Here is a 22,114-nt window from a genome sequence, read left to right as displayed (position 1 = left end):
GAAAAATCATGTAATTTCAGAGTACAAAATGTTAATGAAGCACACAAGAAAATCAAAACTCACATTATGCTTAATATGGACTATTATACGATCAAAAACAAGCCTTTCAAATGATCTTAACAGCATACTAAAGTTTTCTAAAAGGAAATAAACATTGCCTTTAAGAATTTGGTTTTCGGGCTTCCCTGGTGGCGCAGTGGTTGAGAATCTGCCTGCCAATGCAGGGGACACGGGTTCGAGCCCTGGTCTGGGAAGATCCCACATGCCGCGGAGCAACTAGGCCCGTGAGCCACAATTGCTGAGCCTGCGCGTCTGGAGCCTGTGCTCCGCAACAAGAGAGGCCGCTACAGTGAGAGGCCCGCGCACCGCGATGAAGAGTGGCCCCCGCTTGCCGCAACTAGAGAAAGCCCTCGCACAGAAACGAAGACCCAACACAGCCATAAATGAATGAATAAATAAATAAATAAATAAAAATTAAAAAAAAAAAAAGCAACCTTTAAAAAAAAAAAAAAATTTGGTTTTCAACCTATTCATATGATAAAAGAAAATAGGTCACACTGCTGTCAATAAACTGTATTTTGCCTCTAATCTGAAGTATAACCTATTTTGTCTTTGTTTTGCTTCTCCATCTGCCCCTTCAATATCAACTTTTCATGTGCCAAGGTGATAAGCACTATGGTTATGAGTCTATTCATACAACTAATACAAATGAAAAAAGATTCTCTGAAATGTAATGGCCACTTCAATAACTTCTCAATAATTCCTCAGTGCCTTCCTCAATACTGGAGAATCCTCAGAATGTGGATTACAAATAACTAACAAAATATCTTTATTTTCAAGAGCAAAAGAATTGAACGCATTGTATTTTTTCAAATATCTGTTGCAATTATTAGATATTAGATATACAGATGTAAGAGCCTTGACTACCATTTTCTTCACTATTAATAAATCTTGTGAGCAATAGCATCACTTCTTTTTTACAAAGGACTTTTAACCCACAGTTTCCACTTTGGGCCTCTAAGACGCTTCTGAAATGCTTTCAAAGTCCAAATTTCCCAGTATTCATGTGGAAGAAAGATGGAATAAAAAGCACTTTATTATTGATATAAAAACAAAATTTTTTAAACATGCTTATATTGATTATACTTACTTTCAAAATGCTTACATATGGGTGCCATGGAACCTGTAAAACTACTTTCCTAGATCATACCATAAATTAATGCAACTGCGAGAATGAAATTATTAATAAATTTAAATAATTAAGCACCTGCATGCCCACAATGAGATAATGAAATATTCCAAGTCTTCTTTTTCATCCTTTACATAGTTTACAGAGCTTCTAAATAAAGAACAGAACAGATATTGTCCTGATTTCAAAAGATTAATAACCATAGTATGATGAAATTAACTAATATGCTTAAACTATATCAACACATTAGTGAAGTAATAAGATCATTCAGAAATGATGGCATAGAAATTAATAAAAATAAGACACTTTGGATATTTTGCTGACCAAAATGGTAAAGGGATAACAGTACAAAGGTAACATCCTCAAAGGCACCTAGGAAACAAAAGCAGTAACAAACTACCACATACTGAACATACCATGTACTACCCTAGGTGCTTAGATTATAAAATATACTATCCCCTTTTCACAAATAAGGAAACTGTGGCCTAGAAAGCTCTGCCCAAGATCATAAAACAGAAAGCAGAACTGAGCTTAGAATTCAGTTCTGTCTCACTCCAATGGCCTTGTTCCTAACCGTTATACACTATTACCTAACAGAGTTTCAATTTCCTGATCCATAAAACAAGAAAAATGCCTAACATGATCAAATTGTTAATACTAGCAACTATGTATCAATATATCATTTAGCACAGTGGGTCAAAAATGGACGCTTACTCTTATCATCAACCAGATACTTAGCAGCTAAGTTTTTAAGGCTAAAACCTTTTGGCAATGCTAACAAACAAATCACACTGAAAAAGTCTCAGAGTATTTATACCTATGGCCTATACTGAAGATTCAATTATATAATGAAGATAAATATGGCTGGAACTTATCAAAGGTATAATCTTGAAACAAATATCTCAGAATAATTTATTAAAGGAGTAATTTTAATAAAAGTAATAACTGTTTACAGATGTTTTATATTATTGAAATAAATTATGTATTCTACTTATAAGTAATTTTAAAAGCTTTACCAAACTTGTATCTTCACACAGGAGGACAGAAGCAAAGTCCAGTAAAAGAGAAAAACTGATAGGTAAATGAGCTAAAAATAATATTAATGAACACTTACTGAGTGCTTACTATGTGCCAGATACAATGCCAAGCATTTTCTATCTTTTGTCATCTATTCCTTAAATAATCTATAATTATCTTTACCACTTTGCAAATAAGAAACCTGAGGCTTAAAAAGGCAAGTAATTTGCCCAAGGTCACACATTTAGCAAGTAGCTGAATAAGAACCCAGGTCTGACTCTCACTTCCAAGTCCACAGGAAGAAAGCAAGGTGAAGGAAGTGATCAACACTGTAGGAGATTCCTGCAGTTTAGCGCTCAGCACCTCTCTAGCTTTTTGCGTGTATCTGGCGGCACTGTGGAGCCCTAAAAGCTGGAGTCACTCCGGGTAAACAGATGGGCAAGTGAGTCAGGCCTGTCCATCACAGTACTCTGTCCTTTTGGCTACAGTGACTACTCCAAATATGGTCATACAACCCAAATGGGAATACTCAATCCTTCCCCAGGATATGTGCCTACCCAACTATCTGAAAAAAATAATTTTTTTTAACCTGAAACTCAACTAATGTATTGGAAAATTTTGCCAGTTAAAAAAACAAGTGAAAATTTAAAATACACAGGTTGTTACAAAAGATTTTGAAAACCACTCAATATCCAGGACTATTTTCATCCTCTTTTTAAAGTTCTTAATCTAGCATATCATTATCTAGAGATCCAAGCTATTAATTCAAAATCATAAGTTACCATTTCTTTCCATGTCACTGAGTTAAAAGAAAAATTCAAAATTCTCTCCCAGTTTAAGAAATTTATCCAAAGAAACTACTCAGATACACACATATGTATTTGCAAGCACTGTTTACAAAGTCATATACACCTGTGACGGTTTTGAGGTACATTAAACTGGCTAGACTGAACTACATCTCCCAGAATACCCTTTCTACTGTTTATTAGGGTGAGCTACAAGGGGTATCCTCCAGCAGGTGTTGGGAAGACAGAAGGGAGGCAACAGCCATTTGTAGCAAACACCTCCCAGTTATTCAAATGCTAATCCAGGCGTTGCTGTGAAGGGATTTTGCTGATATAATTAAAGTCCAGGATCAACTGACTTTGTGTTAATCAAAAGGGAGATTATCCTGGGTGGGCCCAACTTACTAACAGAGGACCTAAGTCCTCCCTGAGCTCAGGCTCTGCAAGCAGCACCTTCGGCACGTGCTCCCTCCTCCTCCTGGAACCCCTTCAGGGCTGTCTGCCTTCGGACTTAGCATTTGCTTGGCCAACCCCACAACAACAGCATAAGCCAGTTCCGAGCGCCTGCGTGCGTGCGTGCGTGCGTGCGTGCGTGCGTGCGTGTGTGTGTGTGTGTGTGTATGTGTAGACAGAGCTAGAACTAGCGACAGAGCCCCTACCACTTCTGCTTCTCAGGCCGAACTAATACAACACCCAAATACCCATCATAATAAGATTAGATAAGCTAATTATGATTTCTTCATTACCGTGAAATACTAATGCAACCATTTAACAATGATGATATATATGTCAGTCCATTCATAGACATGGAAAGAGATGTCGATATGCTACATGACAAAACAGATTACAAAAAAGTAATATTATATATTATTTATGTTCATTTTTTTTATTTGTAGGGAGAGTAAATGAGGTAGCTTTGTTCACCAAAGTTTTAATGATGAGGATGAGATTTTAAATTTATGATTTTAGGTGATTTTTACTTTGCATTCTTTTGGATTGTTTTCATTTTCTACAGTAGTAATGTATCATTTTTATTATGAGAAAAAAAGAAAAAAAACAATAAACCTTTCTTATTACACAGGAAAAAAATGTCAGGTAGAGTTACAGGCTAAAATGTGCTCAGAGTCTTAAAGGACAGACAGGAGTTATCCAAGCAAAGTGGACAGTTCAGGGAAAAGGCAACATTTGCCAAAGATGGACACTACTAATAGTTTATTTATTTACTAATAGTTTAGAAAGGCAAGAGTTCAAGGAAAGGGGTGTGAGAGATGAGGCTGGAGAGACAGACTTGGAATAACTCACGGAGGCTCTTGTATGCCTCACTCCATTCTACTGACAGTGGGGAACCAATGAGGTGTTACAACAAGAGGAGTTAAATCTGCATTTTAGGAAAATAAAAATAAAACAACACAAACAGACAAAAACCCACTGAGGCTTTGCAGTGTAGAGGCTGTACTAGAAAGAGACCAGACTGAAAGCAGGAAAACCTATTCAGACACTACTACAGTAATCCAAGCAAGAAATAACAAAGCCCTAAACTAAGGTAATAATATAGCAGTGGAGATGGAGAGAATAGCTACTGAGTCATAATAAGGAGTAAGAACTGAGAGGACTTGGTGAGGGATACACTAGTGGTAAAGAGACAGAAGTGGTTCATTTAAATGGGAGAGTTCAGAGAAGGCTTTCAAAAAGATGTCCTTATGAATGAGGTTCTCAAGGAGGGCACTTCATGAATATCACAGATAGATGTAAGATGCCGTTAAATGTTTCCAAAAGAAATACCAGTTTGTTGGCCCACTGAAAGAAAGAATAATAAGCAAAGTGTTAAATACATTAAAAAATAGAGCTCTCAACTACAAAAACAGATTCACATTTACTTATTAAGTTATAACGGGACTATGTAGATATATATCTCTAATCTCTTGAGGTTGATCTCTTCCAAGAAAACCATATTACTGTCAGAAGCAGAATGCTGTGATTAGTTGTTGGATTTGAGTCACACTTACAAGTCAAATACAAGGTTTCATATAAATTATTGGTATAGCCACCCTTTTTCGCTGTTGCCAAAATATAATCTTTCAAATTTTTAAAATTAGAACCATTTAAATTCAAAAGTAAAATATTCTCACTCCACCAACATCCTATCCTTATTACCCTGACATTACTAGTTAAAATTAATTGAATATTCTTCTACATTTTTCTTTGCTTACATATACATGTTTATACAGGGTTCATTTATTTAACAACAGTGGGTTCATACTATATACATATACACACAAACACTATTCTATAACTTTTTACTTAAGATAATCAGAGTTTTCAAGCCAATACATTTAACAGATATACCTCTTCATTTTTAGTATCTGTAATAATGTGGACATGCCATAACTTAGGACATTGCTGGGATTTTGCTATTAAAAATAATACTACAATTATTACTGTTGTATATTTCTTTAAATACTGGTCCTTCTATTTCTATCAGATAAATCCCATGAAGAAGAATTTCTGGGTCAATTAACAGCATTTAAATAAATATTGCTATGTTAAGTTCCCAAAAAACAGTGATTTCTTACAGACTCACCAATACTTTGAGGGTCCAACTGAGTGGAAATTAGTGGAGAGCATCTTTTCATACCTTCACTGCTATTTGTATTTCCCCTTTTGTGAACTGCCTGTTCCTGTCCTTTATCTTTGATTCTGTTGGACTGTCTTTTTCTTAATTTGTAGAAACTTATGTCTCTTATCATACAAAGCTTTTTAAATTTACGTGCAATAAAATCTGTAATTTTCTTCTACCATGAACTCTGAATTCTGTGTCTTGCTTGGGCCTCCTACGCTGTATCTCCTATATTTTTTCCTAATTATTTTATTACAATTTGGTTTTTGTTCTTATTTTACACTTAAATCTTTAATTCATCTGGAATTTATTCTTGAAATGTTATGACTTAGGAGTTGTTCCAACACCATTTATTGAATTATCCATCTATAAACGCCTCCTCCTAGAGTGACCACTCCAAATAGCTAAGATGGCAGACTGATAAAATTCCTAGAAATTCTTAAATTTCACTAATGGAAGCAAAGTTCCAAACTTATTAAAAGCTTACTAAAAGATATTCATCATTTTTTCTTTAAAAGAAATCACACATTAGGGAATACAGTATACCAATATCAGCATACACTGAAATATTTTAACATAGCAGCAATCTAAATTAAATTAATGATCTAACTTTTTTTAAAACATAAATGGTATAAATAGAAATAATCGTTGTTTGAAATCTCAAGATTATTCATTGATTCAGGTCGCGAATATTTACTGAGCACCAACTGACAGGTCCTCAAGATACTAGAGACAGGGACTTCCCTGGTGGTGCAGTGGTTAAGAATCCACCTGCCAATGCAGGGGACAGGGGTTCTAGCCCTGGTCCGGGAAGATGCCACATGCTGTGGAGCAATGAAGTCCGTGCGCCACAACTACTGAGTCTGCGCTCTAGAGCCCACGAGCCACAACTACTGAGCCCGCGTACCACAACTACTGAAGCTCACATGCCTAGAGCCCGTGCTCTGCAACAAGAGAAGCCACTGCAATGAGAAGCCTGCGCACTGCTACAAAGAGTAGCCCCCGCTCACCGCAACTAGAGAGAAGCCCTCACGCAGCAATGAAGACCCAAGGCAGCCAAAAATAAATAAATAAATTTTAAAAAGAAAAAAAGATACTAGAGACAAAATAACTATTATCCCAGCTTTCATGAAGCTTGCAATCTAGTGGGAGCTTCCCTCTCTTTTAGAAAACAGTCTTTAAGTGAAAAAAGGAAAAAAGAAGTGTATGTTCACACAAATGCAATGAAAAACAGTTTGGCAAATTCTGTAACACATTCAGTACTTTCCATTTCAAAAATACTACCTTATTGTAAATGTACCTATTTATCCTCATGACTGAATATTTACCGTACTCACCGTGAAAATACTGCTAGGATGTTTAAGATTAACTCCATTTAAAGGTTAACTATTACCCATCAACCTACAATAGTCTCCTCACTTTCTCAACAATATTTAATTTCTTTCACTACAGTAAATAAGAACCTCGATAACAGAAATACATTATAAATCTATTTACATCAGCCATGTTCAGTCCGTCAAGTCAAAGGTGTTTCAAAAAATTCATGTAGACTTAAAAATGTGTCAATGAATCCTAGAGACCTAGCAAATGGTAATGCTGTGCTGCTCGGAGAGGACACTTCGGTGGCCACTCAAATGACAATGGCGACTCACTAGTGACAATCACCTTAAACTTCAGGTCCCACACCGAGGCTGCCCCCATACTTAATCACTGAAGCCTTCGGAAGCCCTGCCCCTGTGGCCACGCCCCCACCTTAATTCCAACCCACGGCGTTCTCCACGCACCCCAACAACTCCAGACCCAGTGGGCAGCTGGACAAAGCAGTGCCCAAGAAAAGAAGATGGAACTCCCAGTCCTACGGGGTGACCTTGGCCAAGTTTCTCCCCCTCCGTTTTCTCATCTATGAGATGCGGCTGGTAGTCAGTGCCCACCTCCAGCCCCAGGCCTGGGTTCAGCGTCTAATGCTGCAAGGCTGGAGGAAACCTGCAGTCCTAAAAGCCCACAGTGCTCCCCACGACTGCCCCACGCCGGTCCCCGCCTCCGTCCGGGTCCGCGGCCATGCACGCTACCTGCAATCTGCGAGACGAAGGCTTCTGCCACTAGAGACATGTCGGCTGGGAGGCCCTGCGCCCGCGCTTCCTACTCCCCGGGAACCTCAGCGAACTCCTGCGCAACCCGGCGGTTCCTGGCACCTAACAGACCTGGCCCCGGCTGAGGCTCGGACTAGCAAAGCCCACCCCCGCGGCGGCCGTGGCTGCTCGGGCGGCGAAGACCCCAAGGTTACCGCCAGGCCGGGCCAGGAACTTCCGGCGCAGCTGACAGCGGCGAGCGAGCACTTCCGCCGGCCCCGCCTCTGACTCCTCCCGGCCGTGCTGTTCCGGGCTCACGGCCGCTGGGGGCCGCCGGTGGGCGGGGGGGAGGGGAGGGAGAGGGGAGAAGGGTGTTTGATTCCGGACTCCAGCCTACCTGACAGGCGGGGGTAGCCCAGAGGTTTTCAGTTTCCTTTCTAAGCGAGGATTTTGTAAGCAAGTAACTTTTTTTTAAAGTCGTTTCAAACAACAAGCATTTGTTTGCTCTTGATTGTATAGGTTGGTGATTTTTTAATTCTATTTTTTTATATAAGTTTTAAAGGTTAAACTCCATTTACAGTTATTACAAAATATTGGCTATATTCCCCGTGTTGTATTGATACAGTACATCCCTGTAGCTAATCTTTTTTTTTTTTTTTAATTTTATTTATTTATTTTTAGCTGTGTTGGGTCTTCGTTTCTGTGCGAGAGCTTTCTCTAGTTGCGGAGAGCGGGGGCCACTCTTCATCGCGGTGCGCGGGCCTCTCACTATCGCGGGCCTCTCACTATCGCGGCCTCTCTTGTTGCGGAGCACAGGCTCCAGACGCGCAGGTTCAGTAGTTGTGGCTCACGGGCCCAGTTGCTCCGTGGCATGTGGGATCTTCCCAGACCAGGGCTCGAACCTGTGTCCCCTTCATTGGCAGGCAGATTCTCAACCACTGCGCCACCAGGGAAGCCCCCTGTAGCTAATCTTACACCCCGTAGTTTGTAGCTCCCACTCCGCCACCCCTGTATTGCCCCTCCCCCACGCCACTGGTAACCATTAATTTGTTCTCTATATCCGTGAGTCTGTTTCCTTTTTGTTATATTCACAAATACAATATTTGTTGTATTTTTTTAGATTCCACAAATAAGGGATATCATCAAGGCAAGTAACAGTTTTAAGTGTCCACTGGATACTAGGCACTTAAAAAATATATACAGTATTCTATTTCATGTCATCCTCTAAATGACCAATAAGATGATGTTATCGCCATTTTACAGATAAAGAAACAGGCTTAGGGATTTTAAACTGCCTGCGCAGGGAGTCCACTCAAGCCCAGATTCAAACCCACATTAATTTCCTCTGTTCAACTATACTGTTAGGTTGATTAGTCCATGGACAGATGTTAGTGTTTATTTCTTTATTCAAACATGCTTGCCAGAGAGAAGGCGGCTTGAGCAGCACCTAAGCTAAAAGTTTGCCCTTCATCTGTGTACACCTGAAATGAAGCTCATCTTGGAGAATAAAATACTCTAGTCACACACTTCAGTTCATCCTTTTCAGGGGTAAGAGGGGCAGGAAGAGGAGACACCTAAATCCCATAGATGACTTTTTACCCCTTAACCTAATAACTTTTTAAAATATACATAAACAATTAAAGAAAAATCAGACTATATTACCGATTTAGAGGAATGAAATATTACAAGTGAAACAGACTTCAGAGATCATCTGGAGGGCCAAAGCCCCTCTTTCACTGATGATAAACAGGTTCAGAGTGATGAGGTGACTCATTTTAAATCACACAGTAATTGGAAATCCAAGCCATAGCAATTAGGCAAGAAAAGGAAATAATAGAAATTCAATTTGGAAATGAAGAAGAAAAACTGTCACTATTTGCAGATGCTATGATATTAAATGTAGAAAACCCTAAAGACCACCAGAAAAACTTTAAACTAATAAATGAATTCAGTGAAGTTTCAGGATACAAAATCAATACATAGAAATCTGCTGTTTCTATACAGTAACAACAAAGTGTCATAAAGAAAAATTAAGAAAACAATCCCATTTACAATTCCATCAAAAATAATAAAATAGGGACTTCCCTGGTGGCGCAGTGGTTAAGAATCGGCCTGCCAATGCAAGAGACACAGGATTGAGCCCTGGACCAGGAAGCTCCCACATGCAGCGGAGCAACTAAGCCCACGTGCCACAACTACTGAAGCCCGCTCACCTAGAGTCCATGCTCCGCAACAAGAGAAGCCACCACAATGAGAAGCCCGCGCACCACAACGAAGAGTAGCCCCCACTCGCCGCAACTAGAGAAAGCCCGTGCGCAGCAACGAAGACCCAACGCAGCCAAAAATAAATAAATTTATTTTTTAAAAAAATAATAATTGATTTTAAAAAATTGAAGAAGACACAAATAAATGGAAAATATTCTGTGCTATGGATTGGAAGAATTAATATTTTTTAAATGTCCATAATGCCCAAAGCAATATACAGATTCAATGCATTCCCTATAAAAATTCCAATGGCATTTTTCACAGAAATAGAACAAACAATTCTAAAATTTGTATGGAACCACAATAAACTCCAAATAGCCAAAGTAATCTTGAGAAAGAAGAACAAAGCTGGAGGCATCATGCTTCCTGATTTCAAACTATTTATATTACAAAGCAGTATTAATATAAAGAGAATGGTGTTAGCATAAAAACAGACACATGGATTAATAGAACAGAATAGAAAGCTCAGAAATAAACCATGTATATGTCAGTTAATTTATGACAAAGGAGCCAAGGATATACAGTGGGGAAAGGACAATCTCTTCAATAAATGATACTGGGAAAACTGGACAGCTGCATGCAAAGGATGAAACTGGACCACTACCTTACACCATACACAAAAATTAACTCAAAATGGATTAAAGACTTGAATATAAGACCTAAAACCATAAACCTCCTAGAAGAAAACATGGGCAGTAAGCAACTTGACATCGATCTTGGTGATGATTTTTTTGGTTTTGATACCAAAAGCAAAGGCAACAAAAGTGAAAATAAACAAGTGAGACTACATCAAACTAAGAAGCTCTGCACAGCAAAGGAAACAATCAACAAAATGAAAAGGCAACCTACTGAATGGGATAAAATATTTGCAAATCATATATGTGTTAAGGGGTTAATATCTATAATACATAAAGAACTCATACAACTCAATATTTTTAAAAATCTGATTTAAAAATGGGCAGAGGGAATTCCCTGGCAGTCCAGTGTTTAGGACTCTGTGCTTTCACTGCTCAGGGCCCGGACTCAATCCCTGGTCAGGGAACTAAGATCCCACAAGCTGTGCAGTGCAGCCAAAATAAAATAAAATAAAGTAAAATAGAAATGGGCAGACAATTTGAACAGACTTTTTTCCAAAGAAGACATACAGATGGCCAACATGAAAAGATGTTCAACATCACAGATCATCAGGGAAATGCAATTCGAAATCACAATGAGATACACCTCACACCTGTTAGAACAGCTATCATCAAAAAGTCAAGAAATAACATTGCTGGTGAGGATATGGCGAAAAGGGAACCTTGTGCACTGTAGATGAGAATGTAAATTGGTGTAGCCACTATGGAAAACAGTATAAAGTTTCCTCAAAATAATTAAAAATAGAACTACCATACAAACCAGCAATTCCAATCCTGGATGTTCATTTGAAGAAAGCAAAACACTAACTCGAAAAGATATATGCACCCCCATGTTCACAGCATTATTTACAATAGCCAAGATTTGGAAGCAACCTAAGTGTCCATCAACAGATGAATGGATAAAGAAGATGTGGTATTCGTATATACATGCAATGGGGTATTATTCAGCCATACAAAATAATGCAATCTTGCCATTTGCAACAACATGGATGGACCTTGAGGGCATTATGCTAGCTGAAATAAGTCAGAGAAAGACAAATAACATATGATCTCATTTATAACTGAAATCTAAAAAAAAGAAAGAAAGAAAAGAAAAGAAAAAAAGCTTATAGATACAGAGAACAAATTGGTGGTTGCCAGAAGTGGGGTGTAAGTATTGGGTGAAATGGCTGAAGGGAGTCAAAAGGTACAAACTTCCAGTTATAAAGTAAGTCAAGGGGATATAATGTACATCATGGTGACCATAGTTAACAATAATGTATTGCATATTTAAAAACTGCTAAATCTTAAAAGTTCTCATCACAAGAAAAAACTTCTGTAACTATGTATAGTGATAGACTGTTAACTAGACTTATTGTGGTTATCATTTTGCAACTGTACATACAAACGTGGAATCATTTAGCTGTACATCTGAAACTCATATAATGTTGTATGTCAATCATACCTCAATAAAAAAAGAATCACACAGTACATTTAAAAGTCAGATAGCTTACTAAGTTTCTGCAAAGAAACCTGATGTTCCAAAAATTATTGCCCATGACATTTAGAAAGCAATGTCTCCTTTCTTTATGCTTCCATAGGTCTCTAAAACTGTGTGACAGTTTATAGTTCATATTTCTGCCTCCTTAACTAGTGCATTAGTTTCATAACAGATAACCACAAACTGAGTGGCTAAAAACAGTAGAAATTTATTCTCTCAAAAATGTGGAAGCTAGAAGTCTGAAATCAAGGTGTCAACAGAGCCATGCTTTCTCTCCAAGCTGCAGGGAAGAATTCTTAGGGAATTCCTCTTTGTAGCTTTCGAGGGTTGCCAGCAATCGGTCCTTGGCCTTCTTTGGCTTACAGACACATCACTCAAGTCTCTGCCTCCATCATCACACGGTGTTCTCCCTCTGTGTCTATGTGGGCACATTTCCCTCTTCTTATAAGGCACCAGTCATTGGCTTAGGGCCCACCCTAATCCAGTATGACCTCATCTTAAATTGGTTTCATCTGCAAAGACCCTATTTCCAACTAAGGTCACATTCACAGGTACCAGGGTTTAGAAATGTGTACATATCTTATTAGGGGTGGGGGGAGGGAACACAGTTCTACCCACTGTACTAGATAATAAATTTTTAAGGATAAGTCATCAATATTTGTATCACCCTCTACAACTAGGAAACTTGTTAAACTAAATTTAAATTTACCAAAAACTCACGGGGACATAAACATAGTAGTGTTTAAGAAGCAGCATCTTCTCTCTGGCTGAGATTCAGAGTTGCCAAGAGGCAGAGATAATAGGTTTTTTCTTGTGCTGAAGGACTTAACACTGATAGTAAAGTGTATGTATGCTATGCCCAGTTTCCTCCTCCTCATCCCATGGATGACATTGACCAAGGGAAATGAACTGTTCCGGGTACTTTGGTGTCAACTGAAAGAAAAACTTTCAGTTCCTGTCTGTTCTCTCACAACAGGGAATTATATATAACTTTTAAAAGTGAAGAATATCCATCATCTGTTCAAGTTCTATTACCAAGTTTAGTTTGTCACCTTTAAAAAGCTGAAGATAGAACGTTTTGACTGCTTTTTGACACAAGCAGGTTTTTTTTAAAGGTTTCTCCATATCATAGACCCTGTGTGGGAACCTGAACCAAAGCCCTGAGAAAGTGCTGAGGATTTGGACTGGCAAAAACAAAACAAGTCCAAAGGGCAGAGGTGAGCCCCAAAATGGAAGAGAATGGCAAGAGCCAGGGACTGGGCACACATGTAAGAGAAACAGAGCAAGATTAGAAGAAAAGGAGAATTCACCCTTGATATTTCAGTTAAGCGTCTATGACTTGATGCGTGGTACGTGGATGAGCTGGGCTGGCTGAAAGGTACTGCGTTGGGACTGACACCAATGCTGTTCCAGCAAGCTTTTGAGAAAAAAACAAAGATCTGCTAGGGGAAACTGTCTATGCTCAACTCTTTCTGCATTGTAGCCAGGGAAACAGAATCATTGGCACCATATGGATTCACTTTTTCTCCCTGACGGATGGTTCTTTGCTTCCCACACAGGCTAATTTGTGCTGGAAAGAATCTATAAATGTGGGAGGTCTTTATTACTAAAAATTAAATCCAATAAAATGCAGATGTCCTGACGGTGCCCACAAACAAGCTGTCTTTGTAATAAATAGCCAACTGGAGAAAATATATTTATTCATCTGTATTAGAACAACTGGCAGATTTAAAACTGAAGATCTGTTTAAGATCACCACAATTAGGGAACATACAAGAAAACAAGCCACTGGAATTTTTAAGAATGAGGTTATAAAACAAAAGTGCTAGGGAATTCATATGTTACTAAAAGGATAATCACACAATTATTTAAAATAAAATATTAATGCATGACGCTAACAGCCTTACTGTTTGCCCTAACAAAATCGCTTTTCTTGCAAAACTGTTCTGTCAATGTCATTTTCATGTCTTAATCTGGATTTTATATTACCATGTTAAATTAAAAATATATAGTGATCACGATGAATATATGCTTTATTAAGCTTAAAGTACTAAGGCATTTTATCTTCATTTCATTTTTCTGTAGCAGAATGTTAATATTTTAAATGTAAATATTTTCTTTTTTCAAAAATGCCTGCAAGAGAAAATTTGAGGCTGAGATTTCTTCAAAATTATACTATTTACTTAACAATGATATAATAAATTCAGGTCTTTTTTATCAAATTAGTTGCCCCCCAACTCCCAACAACAGAATTAACTATGATTAATTCAATCAATCCAAATAAGGTATTAATATAGTTAAAAACACCAAGGTAACCATGTTATGCACCAGAGCTTTTCTGTTCATCTGTTAACAGTTTTTACTTCTTTAAAAACAATGGAAATGTAGGCAACTATAAGCAATCTATTACAGAGATTTTTTTGTAAAGGGTACAGAAATGTGACAGCCGTTGGTTCTTATCTCTCTCAACCCCTCTTTCCTGCATTTTGTTTAATTCCTAAGACATCATGGTCAATCCAGGACTATTAGGTTCTTACCTCTTTCTCACTTTCTGATCCCACCCTCCTGCATTTTAGATTAGCACACCCTCATATGAACTGCAAGTCGATTGGCCTACACTTTGGGAACTATCTACATTATCGATTCTAGTGGGCCTAGACTCTTCAAACATTAACTGGTTATCAAAAGAAGTGAAAATGCTTAATTTCCAAAATATTCTGCAGAATATGTATGTTACCTCATTTTCACAGCTTTACGTTATTATTGGGAGCTGAGTCTCTTAACCGTATCTACTGAGGGTGCTCTTCACTGGTGGTGGATAAATGTCTTATCTACAGTTACAGGAACTGAATGAGTTAGGACTTTTCTGGTTGCAAGTTATAAAAACACAATTAAACCTAACATAAGAAAGTTTAAGTTTTTTGCCTCATAGTGGCAGAAAAGACACGAGAGTAATTCCCAGAACTGAATGAAGAGCTCTAGGAACCAGGACCTTAGTGCTTCAGCTCTCTGTCTCACCACCTCTCATCTCTGTTCAGCTTTATTTGTTTTTTTTATTGAAGACACACCTTCTCCCAGATGGCAGGAAAAATAGCTGCCAGCAGCACCGACTTAACATCTTCCTAATTGGGCAACCCCAACTTCCTTAAATCAATCCCAGGGAAGAATGATTATTGCTTGGATGTTCTCACCTCTGGATTAATATTTTGTCCAAGTGAATGGGTTCAATGATCAACCAGGCCAGGGAGAAATGGGACCTGTTATAAGGAAAAATGGAAGAAGAGATGCTAGGAGCCAAAACCATAGTACCACAGTCTACAGTAAGACTCAAGAGTGCTACACTGTGGCTGCCACTTGTTTTAAAACTAGAAAAGCCATTTAAGCTCTTTGGTATTTTTCATTTCCACAAAGGGGATAATAAAATGTAATGACGCCTTAACTACAGTCTCTGAGGTGGGGGAAAGAGAGAGAAATTCAGATGATTGTGGTAACTAAAATGAAGAGCTGAGGATACCTTCAACAAGTTATATTTATTATTTATATGTATTTATTGTGACATTATTATACTTACGGAAAAGTAATTACTTTTACATAAATGTAATAAGCTAACTCAGTCCTAAATCACTATAGCAGTAAACTTACAGGTTTGCAAAACAAAACGAAAAACCCACACACAATTGTCTCATCCCTTGGTGTATATATTATCCTTCCAGAGCTGGCTAACAAGGATATACGCTTTCTGAAGCTATAAATAATATGTGTGAATATAACAACATGGAAACATGGAAAATATGAATGATGCAATGTTAAGTAATAACAGCAGAATGTGAAATGTATTCTATTGTGAATACCGCTATGTAAAAATGTGTATGAAAAAAACGGGGTAGGATTTCTCAAATGTGGTAAAACTGTCGCAACAAAGGGATGGGATTTTGATTTTTTTTCTTTTGGCTGTCTTCTAAACTTTCTGTCATATTTTTTACCACTTTTACGACTTAGGAAAAAAGTGTTTTTATCACACTGAGTAGAACGTTTTAGAAGGTGGCTAAGATGGCAAGCACGCTGGCCTGTCTACATGCAGGCCTCACAGTACAGGTCTCCACGGCCTTCATTATACTCTTGAGAACCTGCCTTAACCAGCTCCATGTTCCATAGCAGAGATTCACTGCTACGGTAACAAGAGAAGAACACGTGCAGACAGAACAACATCCAAAATACGTTACTGCTTGATTGCATGTCCTTAGTCAGTGTTGCACACACCTGGACGAGACATATCTCAATGCGTGACTCCTATCGTCAAATACTGATTGGTGCATTGAATAGGGAGAAACTGGCAAACTTTGTAGACTGGTTATAGAGACTCTTGCTTTTGATGATGGTTTGGCATTGACTTTAAACTTTGTCTGAGTTTTCATATTTTACCTTATAACCCTTAAACAAAGCTGAAGAGGAAAGTGGTTAAGGAACCTGAAGCAAGAATGTCTACAACATGTGTGTCACCAACAACTGGTAAAGAATGGGCCTAAGACAGCAGAAGTTTGAAAGGACCCCTGAACACTTGGAGACACTTCGAGAAAAAGGTTCCCATTATGGAAAAATAGGTCACCTCTGATATAAAGTTGGCATCTATAAGATTATGTCCATCGACATGGCCACCACTGTTTTCCTTTGCCCTTTTTTCAAATCAGAATCTGTATTAGAGCATGAGATTTATTCACTCATTCATTCATTCATCAGGTAATTATTGGACCCCATTTTGTAATGCTAGGCCCTTAACATGATCATGGAGATACTATGGTGAACAAAATTCAGTGTCCGCTCTGAATTACCATCTAATTGAGATGGACCCAGTTGAGAAGATGGACAAGCAAACAAACCATTTCAACAGTGTAACAAGCGTTATGAGTGTCCAAACCCATTCAAAGTCACAGGCAATGTGACCTAAGAAATATTTTAATTTGCTGTGTTGCCATAGCTACCACAACTCTTCAGGGTAAGTGAAATGCCCTTGCCAGGACACCAAATGCCTTTCTGAAATTAGATGTGTGCAAATTAACTCCTTAGGCTGGTACGTAGTGCACCTTCAGTAACCTGAAAACTCATCAAATATCTTAGCCTTCAAAGGGGTAATGAACAACCTTATTTTGGCACATGTGTGAACCTCACAGTCTCTCAGGGGCACAACGTGCTTCTGTTCATGGCAATTCATTATTTTTTTCCTTTCTAGATATAATGAAAACATCTCACCATATACTCCTCAAAATTAAAAGCAATGATTTTAAGCTGTTGGTCAGTTCAAATTTCAGCATGAAACATTTGGTATCTTACCAGCTTCCCTTTTTTTAATACAGTATCCCAGAAATAAAACACAGGAACTCAAAAGGAATAGAAGCAACTAATATTGGAAAGCAGCACTTCTCACCAATCACAGCAATGTTTCCCATTTTCTTCCTGGAAAGTTTTTAATAAGTGACTGAATATTCCTCTCTTTGCTGTTGAACACAGTCATTCACATGAACCCACATGAACTTTACTGAGATCTTCTATTTAGTTTTGTCTGTATTTTACTGTCAGTAAAGAACCTAATTCCAACTATAAAAGTCACAAAGAATAACTGCCTTTGCTTTGTTTAAAGTCGTATTTATAACACCAGTAGTGTTGTTAGGCTACTACTCCAAAATCATGAGAAAAAGGTACTGTATGAGGAACACTCAAAGCACATTAGTTGCATCTCAACTGTAATCTAAGGCTGAAGTATTAAAAACTCAAATAGGAAGGCCTTTCACTAGCTAAGGAGGGATAAGAGAATTTTGTTTCTTTGCACAGGACTCCCTCATCCAGTTTTCTCCAGAGGATTTGTAGCTAAACTCCCCCATATCTGAGAAAGAGAACCTGCATATATAATGTATCTAGAAAGATGTAGTTTCACACATACATAAACACAAGTATGAAAAACAACGAATCTCAGTATCTTAAAATGAGATGAAGACAGAATGAAAAAAGATGATACTTAAGAGAATTTTTTTTTAATAACAATAAATTTACTTTGGTATCTAACAACTTAAAGGTCATATAAGTAGCCAATATATATTCCTATGATAAACTAAAAATATATCTTTCAACTTCTTTAATGTCCATCATGTTGAAGTGTATGTTAACAGCAAGATATAAGGCTTTTAGAAAAAGAATGGCATACTGGAAAACACTTTAAGCTTACCAGCACTGCCTGATCGTTTTGTGGTAAGAAAGCATATTAAGGAAAGTGTAAGTTGGATTAAAACACACAATAACAAGCCTAAAATTAAAATTAGTATCATAGCCTTCCCAGTATTTTTTAAAATTTCAGTTCCTGAGTATTGAAGTATATCTTCCTAATAGCTGTAGTTAAGTCCTTTTATCTAATTGTTTTTAACTATTGTTTTGAATAATTTTAGACTTATAGAAAAGTGACAAAAATTGTAGAGTTCCCATATACACTTTATTCAGTTCTATCTAATGTTAATATCTTAGAGGAAAATACAGTTTTATATTTTATGTAAATACAAAATTGTACTTGTAAATGTAATGTATTTGTAAAATGTATGTGCATTTGTAAATGTAGAATAAAACATAATAAAATTACTGAAACCAGGAAATTAACAGTGATATAATACCATTAGCGAATCTACAGACCTATACTAATTTCTCCAGTTTTCTTACTAACTTACTTTTTCTGGTCCAGGCTCTCACATGCATTTAGTTGTCATGTCTCTAGTCTCCTCCAATATGTGATAGTTTCCCCAGTTTTCTTTTTCGTTGTCTTCCATGACATTGACACTTTTGAAAAATACTGCTCAGTTATCTCGTAGAATGTCTCTCAATTTGAATTTCTCTGATATTTCCATGATAAATTGAGGTGATGAGTTTCTGGCAAGAGTCCCCCAGAAGTGTTGTTGTGTCTTTTTCAGTACATCATATGAGGGGTACACATCAATACATCTTATTACTGGTCATGTTCAGTGTGATCATTGGTTAAGATACTATATATGAGTTTTCTCCACTGTACAGTTACATTTTATTTTGTAATTAATAAGTACATTGTGGAAGATACTTTGAGACTATACAAAATCCTGTCTCTGATCATACTTCTGTCAGCTAATTTTGATATCCATTGATGGTTCTTGCCTGCAACAATTATTACTTTGATGTTTGCCTAATGGTGATTTTCTACTTTTGTCTTTCCCCCCACATTTATAAATAGAATCCTACTTCGAGAAAGGGCTGTGCTTTCTCCTCTTTTTAAAATTTATTTATTTATTCGATTTTTCATTTGTATCAGTATGGATTCGTGAATATTAATTTTATTCTATTAGTTATAAACCAAAGCTATCATTGTTTATTTTGTTGCTCAAATTTCCCCAGATTTGGCTATTAGATCTTTCAAGTTGATTCCTGTGTCTTTTCAAAATGGCTCTATCATTTTTTGAGCATTTCCTTATTTTCTAGCACTAGAAGATGTACCAGGCTCATTTTGTATTTTCCCTGCTCCAGCCATGGAATCAATCATTTTCTAAGGAAGCCTGATTTCTTTTAGTGGAGTGGTAGTTAGAAACCAAGATCTGGTTGCTAGATATGCCCAATGCTACTGGGCTGTTATTGCTTTCAGACCCACTCAGTGAACAAAGGTAGGAAATAAATGTGTGTATAGTAGCGCATGCACACACACACCTATATTTATTTCTAAAATTATTCATCTGTGTGTGTGAATATATATATATATACATCAACATATATAAAACAAAAGGGTAAGTGGTTTAGCTAGCAAAATTAAGTTTATTCAGTAATAGCAGAGGAATTGCAGTTCAGGACATGCAAACCATGGTGAACCATAGGCAAATCTAGAGAACAGAGGAGAAGCCATCTTCTTTTACAGAGAAAAGGAGGAGGTTAGGAGGGGCTGTCTGCCACAAAAGTTTATTGGAAGAGAGCAGGAGTTCAGGGTGGTGGTAGCTTCTGGTTGGCTGAGTGTAGTGGTTTCTCATTGGCTAGGGAAGGAGAAAAATCTTTCCACCTTCTGCAGAGGTGTAAAGCAAGCTTCTTCCTGCTGGAGTCTGCAAGGAGTGGCAAGTGGTAGTATATGAGAGCCCCTCCTTCAGGACTTCCCCACTCCATTTTAAATGAGGTTTCCTTTATTTTCACAATACATATATGTATACATTATATAAAATATACATTATAAATATATAAAACCATGAGTTCATACTGATACCTTCAATTTTAATCCAACACCACAAAATTCATTTTAGCCTTCCCCCCTTTCCTTACTTGTAACTTCTTTCTCTGACAGTGAGAAGCCTGGCTCGCATTATCCACAATATATTTTCTTATTTGTTCAATCATAGTGTACACATAAAGTAGTTTCAGAATTGCAAACCCATATCCCCATGGGAAACAAATTTACTAAGTAGAGTACAATATTTCTGTGCAGGATTTTGGGCTTTAGCCTTATAGTTTATAGCTAAAAAAACTATTTTTCCAAGGTTAGTTAAGTTAGTTCTTTTCTTCCCCACCCATTTCAGTGTGACTATGTTATTCATTTCATACATTTAGGTTCATTTATGGCTCTTCATGTTCTAGTTGAGGTTACCCCCAAGTCCTGGCTTATTTCAATTATTTGTTTTGGGGAGGGGGGAGCAAGTGAAACACTACCATGTTCCTAAGAGTCAAAGCAATATAAAAAGACAGTCACAGAGAAATGTGTCTCCCTCATTCATAGTACACATTCTTTCCACCCATTCTCATCCACTCCCTATAAGTAACCAATCTCATTATTTCTGGTTTATTGTTCCTGCATTTCTTTTGTAGAAGTTAGCAGATAAATGTTTCTTTTCTTAAAACCTCCTTCCCTTTTACATGAAGTAATTTATCTTCTTCAGTGTCTTTCTTTTCTCATAAATTTTGAATGTTATCCTGTATATTCTTGCATGTTTATTTTTACACATGAACTTCAGTATCAACTTATATTGCTCCATAAAAAAAAGCTTGTTGGTATTTTTATTGGAATTGCATTAAATCTATACACTGATTTAAGGAGAACTGACATCTTTATAATGTTGACTCATCCTATCCAGGAATAGAGAATGTCTTTCCATTTGTTCAAGTCTACATTTTTGGCTTTCAGGAGTGTTTTAAATTTTTCACATCTAGGTTTTTTACATTTCTTATTATGTTTATTCCTGAGTATTTAATCTTCTTTATTGCTATTTAAATGGGGTTTTCTCCAAATTTATAGAGTGTAACTGGTTATTGTTTGTGTATATACACAGAAAGGGGCACATATTGTGGGAAGACAAGTATAGACATGTCGAATTTGAGGTGGCAGAACAATATACAAGTGAAAATGTTTTGGAGGCATTTTGAGATGCAGGACTCAAGCTAGGAGAAGTATTAGGGACTGATTTTTTTTCTTTTAATCTAGGTATGGATAATAATTGAAACCAGGAAAGGGAATGTAATACCAAATGAAGAGAGTTTTAAAAAAGAAGATGAAGAAGAAAACTGGGAGCTGAGGCCTGAACCTTGAAGAACACCCAGGCTTAGGACACAGAGTGGTAGGAAGAACATCAGACTAAGGGAAGTCACAGAGGCCAAGAAAGAAGAAAGATCCAGAGAGTAAAAGTGAGCCTCTATGCAGAAGCTGCAAAGTCAGTGAGGCCTGAGCAAACGCCATTGAATGCAGGTAATTCTGGTGTTTTCCAAAGCTCAGTTCCCAGCATTCTAGTTCCTTCAGGATGATAACAGATATTATTCAAAAAATGTTATGGAGATCAAAAAGTTTTGAAAAACATTGGATTAATCAAAATTAAACAGGATTTCTCAGAGCTATTAACATGCTTCCACGGATTATGAATTCCCATAAGAAAGAACAGTATGCAGATCTCTACACTTTTTTTTTAACCAACTAAAAGTTAAAGAAATTATAGTAACAGTGGAAGCCAGATAACAAAGAGTTGGATGGATTTCTCATAAACCTGTTCATGGAGATGTAGCATTCATTTAAATAGAGGTCATACTATGT

The 22,114-nt window shown here is 37.3% G+C and overlaps 1 protein-coding gene across 2 annotated transcripts in view; it reads right to left on the bottom strand.

The window, feature by feature from the left end:
- MTX2 (metaxin 2) overlaps positions 1 to 7,940 on the bottom strand; it is a 62,792-nt gene extending 54,852 nt beyond the window's left edge. The window contains exon 1 of one of the 2 annotated variants that reach the window (XM_036858570.1): positions 7,678 to 7,940. In XM_036858570.1, coding sequence (XP_036714465.1) covers positions 7,678 to 7,717 — 40 coding nt within the window. In that variant the 5' untranslated portion in view covers positions 7,718 to 7,940. The remainder of the gene's footprint in view (positions 1 to 7,677) is intronic. The other variant, XM_036858569.1, reaches the window with a different exon arrangement.
- Between the last annotated feature and the right edge of the window lie 14,174 nt (positions 7,941 to 22,114).

This window comes from Balaenoptera musculus, chromosome 7, assembly GCF_009873245.2.
Source record: "Balaenoptera musculus isolate JJ_BM4_2016_0621 chromosome 7, mBalMus1.pri.v3, whole genome shotgun sequence".
Taxonomy (NCBI): Eukaryota; Metazoa; Chordata; class Mammalia; order Artiodactyla; family Balaenopteridae; genus Balaenoptera; species Balaenoptera musculus.
Note: the sequence above shows the minus strand (reverse complement) of the source record. Positions and strands in the feature narration are given on the sequence as shown.